Here is a 10,589-nt window from a genome sequence, read left to right on the forward strand (position 1 = left end):
TCTCCCATAAAGAAAAACTCTCTCATTAACTGTTTGATTTCACTGAAATACAGTTTCTCAGGCCAGGAAAAACAAGTACTCTTTCTCTTTAAAAGCTTTTAGATAATGGTTGGTGCCCTCCAGGTTTCCAAAATTTGTCCAGTTAACTCATTATAAATTTACATAATTTGAGCATCAGAATATATTATATGCATATAAATAATGTTTTTCATATATTATTATTATATTGGAGACAGAGTCTTGCTTTGTCACCCAGGCTGGAGAGCGGTGGTGTCATCTAGGCTCAGTGCAACCTCCACCTCCTGGGTTCAAGCAAATCTTGTGCCTCAGCTTCCCAAGTAGCTGGAATTACAGGTATGCACCACCACCTGTAATTTCTGTGTTTTTTAGTAGAGATTGGGTTTCACCATGCTGGCCAGGCTGATATTGAACTCCTGGCCTCAAGTGATGAGCCCGCTTTGGCATCACAAAGTGCTGGGATTACAGGCTTGAGCCACCGCACCAGGCCCATATATTAATATTCAAATTGTCTCATCTTTAGCAAGAGGGATCTTTGGCTAATCCTGTAAATTTCCGACTCTAGACATGGAAATAGCCATTTCTTTAAAAGCTTTTCCCTGTTTTAGCAGCAGATTATATTGGAGACTGCAATCTTGGTATTATGGTTGCTCTTCAGTACTGAGTTATTGCTTCCATAGCTTTTAAGTGGACAGAGCTAGGAAAAAAAAATGCATCTTTTAAAAGGAAAAAATGTATATGAATTTATGTTGATATATCCAACTAAAATTAAAAAGTACAGGGTCCTTTTACCTTTTATGCTGAAAATCTTGGCTCCTTTTTACATTAATTATTTCTATAATTCATATATATTTCTCACCCTTGGTACTATTGACATTTTGAGCCAGAGAATTCTTTGCTCTGGGAGACTGCCTTGTGTGTTGTGGGACATTTAGCAGAATCCCCTGCTTCTATTCACTAGGTTACAGCAGCACCACCCTTTTTTCTCCCCCTCATCTTTCCAGTTGTGAAAACCAAAAATGTCTGTAGACCTTCCAGACATTGCCAAGTGACCATTAGGGAGTAAAACTGAGTGATCTATCTTCTTTCTTTATATATTAGTTTCAAATTAACAGTAATACTAATATTACTAATAATAAAAAGTCAACTAAATGTAGTTTAAAATTTCTTTGGGGTTTTCTTCCTTAAAATATATTCTAATAGGGATATATAGTCAAACTACTATGTTTAAGGTCACTCGAAGTAATTTTCTATGTGATTATGGACCTCATTTGATAAGAAGGTTTACTTGTTTCAGTTTTTTTCTAGTTTTAGGGATTGCTTTGGCATTTTATCTTTTTGGACATAATTTTAATTTTTTCATATATAAAATATATACATGATTTTAATGTCAAAACTCTTAAGTCAGAGAAGTCATGGTTCCATTCAGTACATGTAAGTGGAAAAAAAAATCAGTGTACAGAACAGTGTTTAGAATATGTTATCTTTTAAGTGCAAATGGGTAGGAAGAGAGACAGAAGTGTGTGTGTGCGTGTGTGTGTGTGTGTATAAAATATATATTAAAAATGCAATTGGCCCTCGGAAAACATGGGTTTAAAGTGCATGGGTCCACTTATATGCTGATTTTCTCATGCCCCCACCACCCCAAGACAGCAAGACCAACCTCCCCCTCAGCCTACTCAGCGTGAAGATGATAAGGATGAAGATGTTTAGGATGATCCACTTCCCCTTAATGAATAATGAATGTATTTTCCTTATGATTTTCGTAATAACGTTTCATTTTCTTTAGGTTATTTTATTGTAAAAATGCAATATATAATACATATACAAAATATGTGTTTATTAGCTAACTTATCAATAAGGCTCTGGTCAACAGTAGGCTATTACTGGTAAAGTTTTGGGAGACTGAAAAGTTAGAGACAGATTTGCAATTATATGGAGGATTGGCACCCCATGCCCATATTGTTCAAGGGCCAAGTGTATATATGATATATGTGTATATATGTATTATATATAAGGAAACATGGTATATATATATATATATGTTTGTGTGTTTGTATGTTTAAATGATGAAAGAATAATCCAAGAACTAATAAAAATAGTTATCTAGAGGGCCGGGCGCGGTGGCTCAAGCCTGTAATCCCAACACTTTGGGAGGCCGAGGCGGGTGGATCACGAGGTCAAGAGATCGAGACCATCCTGGTCAACATGGTGAAACCCCATCTCTACTAAAAATACTAAAAATTAGCTGGGCATGGTGGCATGTGCCTGTAATCCCAGCTACTCAGGAGGCTGAGACAGGAGAATTGCCTGAACCCAGGAGGCGGAGGTTGCGGTGAGCCGAGATTGTGCCATTGCACTCCAGCCTGGGTAACAAGAGCGAAACTCCATCTCAAAAAAAAAAAAAAAAAAAAAAAAAAAGTTATCTAGAAAGTAAAGCAGGAATCAGTGTTTCAGGGACAGCGTAGAACCTGGACTTCCCTAAATATGCTGCTGTTTGGTAATTTGTCAATTTTTATCAAATTGATATAAATAGAAGATGAAGTTTAATAGTGACACCACAATCACTTCTTGTTTCCTTTTTTTTGGTATATAGATATATCACAATTCTTAGCTAATTCAGTGTCACCGCTTACTTTATGACTGTTGACATATTGTCTACTACTGAGCCAAGAAATGACTTTTCAGTACATATACTTATGTAACTTTCTGTCACTCCTAGAGTTACTACTTGCCTTACTTTTATGCTTCCTATGTATTTTTAATTTAAATGACACCCTCAAAATTGTTTGTTTAAATAAGGAATCCAACATTCTTATTAGTTTACCTCATTTTGATGCATGAAGGGATAAAAGGGAAATTTTAAGGATCTTCTAAAATTCTAAATTTTAAAAAGGATAGAAGAAATTTTTTATGTTTTTTTAACTAGTGGACTATACTGTAGAATGGTTGGATCAGAACCTAGAATGTTTTTTTTTTGGGGGGGGGCGGGGTTGTTTATTTGGAGACTTGAATCTTGCTCTGTTGCCCAGACTGGAGTGCAGTGGCACGATCTCGGCTTGCTGCAACCTCTGCCTCCCAGGTTCAAGCAATTTTCCTGCCTCAGCCTCCTGTGTAGCCGGGATTACAAGTGCATACCACCACGCTCAGCTAATTTTTGTATTTTTAGTAAAGACGGGGTTTCACCATGTTGGCCAGGCTGGTCTTGAATTCCTGACCTCAGGTGATCCACCTACCTCGGCCTCCCAAAGTGCTGGGATTACAGGCATGAGCCACCATGCCCGGCCTAAACCTAGAAGTTTTGTGGGGTGCCCCAAATGCCAGCATCTGTTGTGCCTTTTAATCTTTTTATCTCCTATGTGGAGGTACATGCCAGCATTCATGAAGCTAAATAACAGAAAGGGATTGGAGATCTCACTCATATTATAGTGTATAGCGAATCAAAATCATATGGGAACTCTACAGCAGTTATGTCTAGGAAATGTAGTTTTAACTGCCTCAGCCTTTACAGATTGGAAAAGCATAGTGGGAGATTAGAATACATGTTACTTAATCAGATCCATGATATCTGCCTTGGTGTGTAACTGCTCTTTATTCAGACTTTAATCCTCTTCTTTTTAGTCCTACTGTTATCCTACCCACTCCCCCTTTTTGTGTGTGATCAGGACTTGCTATATTTCCCTGACTACTCTTAAACTCCTGGGTTTTAGCAAGCCTTCCAAGTAGCTGGGAATACAGGTGCATCTTGTTTTTTTAAATAATAAACTTCATCTTTTAGGTTGATTTTAGGTTCACAACAAAACTAAGCTTTGTATAGAGCTCATGAAAAAGTATAAAGCGGGCTGGGCGTGGTGGCTCACGCCTGTAATCCAAGCACTTTGGAGGCCAAGGTGGGCGGATCACCTGAGGTCGGGAGTTCAAGACCAGCCTTACCAACATGGTGAAACCCGTCTTTAAAAAAAAAAGAAAGAAAGAAAAAGTATAAAGTGGCTGGGTACCGTGGCTCATGCCTGTAGTCGCAGCACTTTGGGAGGCCGAGGCAGGCCAATCACGAGGTCAGGAGATTGAGACCATCCTGGCCAACATGGTGAAACCCCCATCTCTACTAAAATAAAAACAACAAAAAATAGCTGGGCATTGTGGCGCGTGCCTGTAATCCCAGCTACTCAGGAGGCTGAGGCAGGGGCATGGCTTGAACGTGGGAGGGGGAGGTTGCAGTGAGCTGAGATCGTGCCATTGCACTTCAGTCTGGGCAACAGAGCAAGCCTCTGTCTTAAAAAAATAAAGAAAGAAAATGTATAAAGTGTATGAGTACCCACTGCCCCGGCACACACAGAGTTTTCCCCACTATCAACATCTAGCACCACAGTAGTATATTTGTTACAATTAATGAACCCCCATTATTATGATTATACACGTTATTATTACCCAAAGTCCATAATTTACATTAGGGCCACTCCTGGTGTTGTACATTCTATGGGTTTTGATATTTGTATAATGACTCAGACCCATTATAGTATTGTACAGAATACCTTCACTGCCCTAAAACTCCTCTTTCTTCCTCCTATTTATTCCTTCTCTCCCATAATCTCTGGCAACCACTGATATCTTTACTAGTCATAATTTTGCCTTTTCCAGTTTGTTTGAAATCATATAGTAGGTGGCCTTTTCCAATGGGCTTCTTTCACTTAGCAGCATGCATTTAAGGTTCCTCCATGTCTCTTAATGACTTGATAGCACATCGTTTTTAGCACTGATGAATATTTCAGTGTCTAGATGTACCGCAGTTTATCCATTCACCTAGTAAAGGACATCTTCCAAGTGTTGGCAATTAGGAATAAAGCTGCTGTATCCATGAGCAGGTTTTTGTATGGACATATGTTTTCAACTCATTGGGGTCAATACCTAGCATGATTGCTGAATGATATGGTAATAGTATGTCTGATTTTGTAAGAAACTGCCAAACTGTCTTCCAAAGTGGCTGTACCATTTTGCAGTCCCACCAACAATGAGTAAGAGTTCCTGTAGCTCTGCAAACCTGTCAGCCTTTGACTTCCTAGTTCCAGCAGGGGTTTTTTGTTGGTTTTTTTGTTTGTTTGTTTTTCAGATTTTCTACATAGATGATCACATCTTCTGTGAACAAAGACAGTTCTTGTTTCATTTTATACTTTCTAATCTGTATAACTTTTATTTCCTTGTTATTGCATTAGGTCGGACTTACAGTGTAATGTTGAAAGTCCGACCTAATGCAAGTAATGCAGTAATGCAAGGGAACATCCTTGCCTTGTGCTTATTTATCCCTACCATTTGAGTGCCTGGATTCTCCAATTCTTGAGCCTTTCTAGTGATATTTGGCCAAATCACTTTGTCACTTACTGTTATTTGCGTCTTCGTGATACTTTTAACTTTATAGTTCTGCTAGTTTATGGTTCCCTATATCCTTCTCATCCTGCAGTATTTTGTTGAAATCTTTTGTTCACCCTTTTTAGACTCATTGTCTCCTTTTTCTTACGGATTTAACCCTTTATTCTTTCACTGTCATTTTTAATGGAATTTTAGGAAGGAGGAAAAATAAGTGCATGCATTCAAGCCAGTGTGTTTAATCACAAGTGTTCATTTTATTCTTTAGCCGTTTGATTCCTATCAGTCATTTTTTTGTTCACTGTTTCATTTTCATTATTCTGTTCTTTTTGCTGATTTCTGCACTGCACATGGACATTCTAAAACTTAGTCAAAGCTATTTGGACCTACAGATGTCAGTTTGTGTCTCCATATGTTTTACGTAGTAGTTAACTTCTCAAACCTTAGGAACTAGGAACTTACTCTTAGCTTTCTTTTGTATTGGATGACTAGGCCAACATCAAAGATTAAACCCCACATTAGCCAATTTCTGATATGTTATTAATAGTATAGTGGTAGAATAATTCACAAGTAATAATTTTTGATCCTCCATTTTAGAAGTTTGGGAAGTTGATGAACAGATCAAGAAGCAACAGGAAACACTTGTGAGGAAAGTCACATCCATCTCCAAGAAAATTCTGATTAAGGAAAAAGTCATTGAATATAAAAAAGTTGCACAAATATTTCCTCTGAGTTCAGACATTGTTACTTCAAGACAAAGCTTCTATGAATGTGATTCACTTGATAAGGGTTTGGAACATAATTTAGACTTACTCAGATATGAGAAAGGCTGTGTAAGAGAGAAACAGTATGGAGGTAATGAGTTTGGGAAACCATTTTATCATTGTACATCCTATGTTGTAACCTCCTTTAAGTGTAATCAGTGTGGACAAGACTTTAGTCATAAATTTGATCTCATTAGACATGAGCGAATTCATGTTGGAGAGAAACCTTACAAATGTAAAGACTGTGGAAAAGCCTTCAGTAGGAAGGAAAATCTTATTACACATCAGAAAATTCATACTGGGGAAAAACCATATAAGTGTAAGGAATGTGGAAAAGCTTTCATTCAGATGTCAAACCTTATTAGACACCAAAGAATTCATACTGGGGAGAAACCGTATGCATGTAAGGATTGTTGGAAAGCCTTCAGTCAGAAATCAAATCTCATTGAACATGAGCGAATTCACACTGGAGAGAAACCCTACAAATGTAAGGAATGTGGGAAATGCTTCAGCCAGAAGCAAAATCTTATTGAGCATGAGAAAATTCATACTGGGGAGAAACCTTATGCATGTAATGAATGTGGTAGAGCTTTTTCTCGAATGTCATCTGTTACACTACATATGAGAAGTCACACAGGGGAGAAACCTTATAAATGTAATAAATGTGGAAAAGCTTTCTCTCAATGCTCAGTATTTATTATACATATGAGAAGTCACACTGGTGAGAAACCCTATGTATGTAGTGAATGTGGGAAAGCCTTCTCTCAAAGTTCATCCCTTACTGTACATATGCGAAATCATACAGCTGAGAAACCCTATGAATGTAAGGAATGTGGAAAAGCCTTCAGCAGGAAAGAAAATCTCATTACACATCAGAAAATTCATACTGGAGAGAAACCTTATGAATGCAGTGAATGTGGGAAAGCTTTTATTCAGATGTCAAACCTCATTCGACACCAGAGAATTCATACGGGTGAGAAACCCTATGCATGTACAGTATGTGGAAAAGCCTTTAGTCAGAAATCAAACCTCACTGAACATGAGAAAATTCATACTGGAGAGAAACCTTATCATTGTAATCAGTGTGGGAAAGCTTTCAGTCAGAGACAAAATCTTCTTGAGCATGAAAAAATTCATACTGGAGAGAAACCATTCAAATGTAATCAATGTGGTAAAGCCTTCTCTCGAATCTCATCCCTCACTCTTCATGTGAGAAGTCATACAGGGGAGAAACCCTATGAATGCAATAAATGTGGGAAAGCCTTTTCTCAGTGCTCATTACTTATTATACATATGAGAAGTCATACTGGTGAGAAACCCTTTGAATGTAATGAATGTGGGAAAGCATTCTCTCAAAGAGCATCCCTTTCTATACATAAGAGAGGTCATACAGGTGAGAAACGCCGAGTGTATTAAATGAAAGAAGGCCTCTTAAATCCAACCCATGTTTTACTTAAAGTGTCTTAGCATAAGCTCAAAAAAAAAAATCTTTATAAAAATTGTAATACTTCGTTAAAAGACTGGAATAAATGGAGAGAAATACTGTATGCATAGATGGAAAAACCCAATATTTTAAAAACCTCAATTCTAAAAATCTGTAGACTGAATGCAGTTCCAAACAAAATCTACTCAGAATTTTCTAGGATCTTTCCAAAATGACTATAAATTCATGTGAAATAGAACTGTATGGATTGCTGAGATAATTCTGAAGAAGAACAGAGGAAACACCCTCGCTGTATGATATAAAGTTACAGTCATTTAAAAATGTGTGCTATTAGTACATTAATAGGTAAGTAAGCAGTTTTTAAAGAATAGACTACCCAGAAGCAGACTCATGAATATATGTCAACTTGGTGTATGTTAGACTTGACATAATGAATTAGTAGGGAAGTGATGACCTCATCAATAATATTGTTAGGAATATTTGACTCTTCATATTGGAAAAAAAAATTACATATAATCTTATGACATATTAAAAGATCAATATTATTATTCTTTTTTTTTTTTAAGGCAGTCTTACTCTGTAGCCCAGGCTGGAGTACAGTGTAATGATCTCAGCTAACTGCAGCCTCTGCCTTCTGGGTTTGAACGATTCTTATGCCTCAGCCTCCCCAGCAGCTGGGACTATAGACATGCACCACACACTGGGCTAATTTTTTGTTGTTATATTTTTAGTAGAGACAGGGTTTCACCATGTTGGCCAGGCTGGTATCAAACTCCTGACCTCAAGTGATGTGCCCTTTTTGACCTCCCAAAGTGCTGGATTTACAGGCTTGAGCCACTGTGCCTGGCCAAAAAATCAATGTTCTAAAGGACTTAAATAGCAGAATTTGAAAAGCAAAACTGTGAAACCATTGGGAGAAAGTAGACGATACTGCCTGTGACATTGTGGGAGCTTTTTTTTAAAAAGACAAAAGGACTCTGCAATTCCACTTCTAATTATACAGCCTATAGAAACTCACAAATAATGCATAAGAAATATATATAAAATATATGTATGTATGTATGGCCAGTGCAGTGGCACATGCCTGTAATCCCAGCTACTTGGGAGGCTGATAGAGGAAGGTAACTTGAGCCCAGGAGTTTACAGCCAGCTGGGAAACAGGAAGACCTCATCTCTTTAAAAAAAAAAAGAAATATATAAATACATATCTGCAATGAAAACAACCTAAATATTAATCAGTGGGGTAACAGATGAATAAAATATGGTATGTACAAATGGTAGAACAGCATACAGCACTTAAAAGCAGTGAACCAGATCCATATTATGTAACATTGATAATTAAAACAATGTTGAGTGAAAAAAATCAAAATACAAATGAAATGCTGTATAATAATATTCATGTAAATTGGAATGAAATCATTTATAAAGAATGATTTGTTTCTATTGTTGAAAAGTGTATTTAAAACTATTTAAAATAGAATAGAAGGATACATACCAAATTACTGACAGCGTTGTCTCTGGAGATTGAATTTGGGGCTGTTGATTAAAAGGAGCCTTTAGCTTTGCTTGTAATTTTTATGCCTTAAAAAAGACTGGTAGCATATAAAGTAAATATTAAAAGCTAATGATACACAATGATTATGTGAATGTTTGGTTGTAATAGTGTTTTCCTAGTTTTTTTCTAGAACAGGCCAGGGAAAGACTGTGCTCATAGAAATGTTAATAAATGGATTCATATGCCTTATCAGATTCTCAACTATTTTATGAAAAATATCTCTAGAAAATTAGCGATTAGAATACTCCTGTTTATTATATAATATGAAATTAGCACATTTTATCAACTCTGATGTTGTTTTTTTATATTTTAACATTTCTAAAATTCTCCTTTCAACTATTTTAGATTCAAGTAAATTATTAAAAATTTGAAAATCAGATGGCAGTATAACAAATTAAATGTGTTTTTATTTACTAGCTTAGGGCATCATGGTCTACTATTCAGGGTGCCTGTCCTCTTAGTATAGCTAGTATTAGACAGCAAATTTGTTAGATTCATAGCTAACTAATTACCAATATATTTAGAATCATTGTGGAGAGATTAAGATTTTTCCTGAGAAAGTGACTTTGCAATATTTGTTTTCTTGCCCTGTAATTTTCCATACAACCAGCATGGGCATGAATATCATTGTTAATTATTACAATATTTTGAAATGAGAAATCATTTATTTCCTGAGGTGGCCATAAGCAATTATGTAAAAGTGTGTTGGTAGAGACCTTTTTATTTTTACAACTCTTGACTTAACACTGCCTATCCAGTTTTGATTGGAAATGGTGATGACCTTAGAACCTGAACACAAGTAATAGAGTTCCTCTTGAAGAGTCGCATTCTCTGTAACTAATACATGAACCAACTCTTACAGAGGTCATGTTTTTATTATGCCATCTTTACAATATTATTTGATATATAATACAGAAAGCTGCTGATTCCTTTTTAAAAAGGAGATGGGTCCGGGAGTGGTGGCTCAAGCCTGTAAACCCAGCACTTTGGGAGGCCGAGGTGGGTGGATCACATGAGATCAGGAATTCAAGACCAACTTGGCCAACATGGTGAAACCCCATCTCTACTAAAAATACAAAAATTAGCTGGGTGTGGTGGCGGGGGCCTGTAATCCCAGCTACTCAGGAGGCTGATGCAGGGAATTGCTGGAACCTGGGATCACGCCACTGTACTCCAACCTGGGTGACAGAGTAAGGCCCTGTATCAAAAATAATCATAAATAAAAAGGAGATAAGCTGGGTGCAGTCGCTCATGCCCGAGCACTTTGGGAAGTCGAGGCAGGTGGATTACTTGAGGTCAGGAGTTCGAGACCAGCCTGGCCTATAATATGGTGAAACCCCACCTCTACTAAAAATACAAAAATAGCCAGGTGTGGTGGTACGTGCCTGTAATCCCAGCTACTCGGGAGGCTGGGGTTGGAGAATTGCTTAAACCTGGAGGGCAGAGG

General features: G+C 37.2%; 1 protein-coding gene across 6 annotated transcripts in view; it reads left to right on the forward strand.

The window, feature by feature from the left end:
- The window catches only part of ZNF568 (zinc finger protein 568), a 31,724-nt gene extending 22,502 nt beyond the window's left edge, over nt 1-9,222 (forward strand). For all 6 annotated transcript variants that reach the window (XM_039465947.2, XM_039465944.2, XM_039465946.2 and 3 more), the window contains one exon: nt 5,977-9,222. In XM_039465947.2, coding sequence (XP_039321881.1) covers nt 5,977-7,559 — 1,583 coding nt within the window. In that variant the 3' untranslated portion in view covers nt 7,560-9,222. The remainder of the gene's footprint in view (nt 1-5,976) is intronic.
- Nucleotides 9,223-10,589: the final 1,367 nt, after the last annotated feature.

This window comes from Saimiri boliviensis, chromosome 14 (assembly GCF_048565385.1).
Source record: "Saimiri boliviensis isolate mSaiBol1 chromosome 14, mSaiBol1.pri, whole genome shotgun sequence".
NCBI lineage: Eukaryota > Metazoa > Chordata > Mammalia > Primates > Cebidae > Saimiri > Saimiri boliviensis.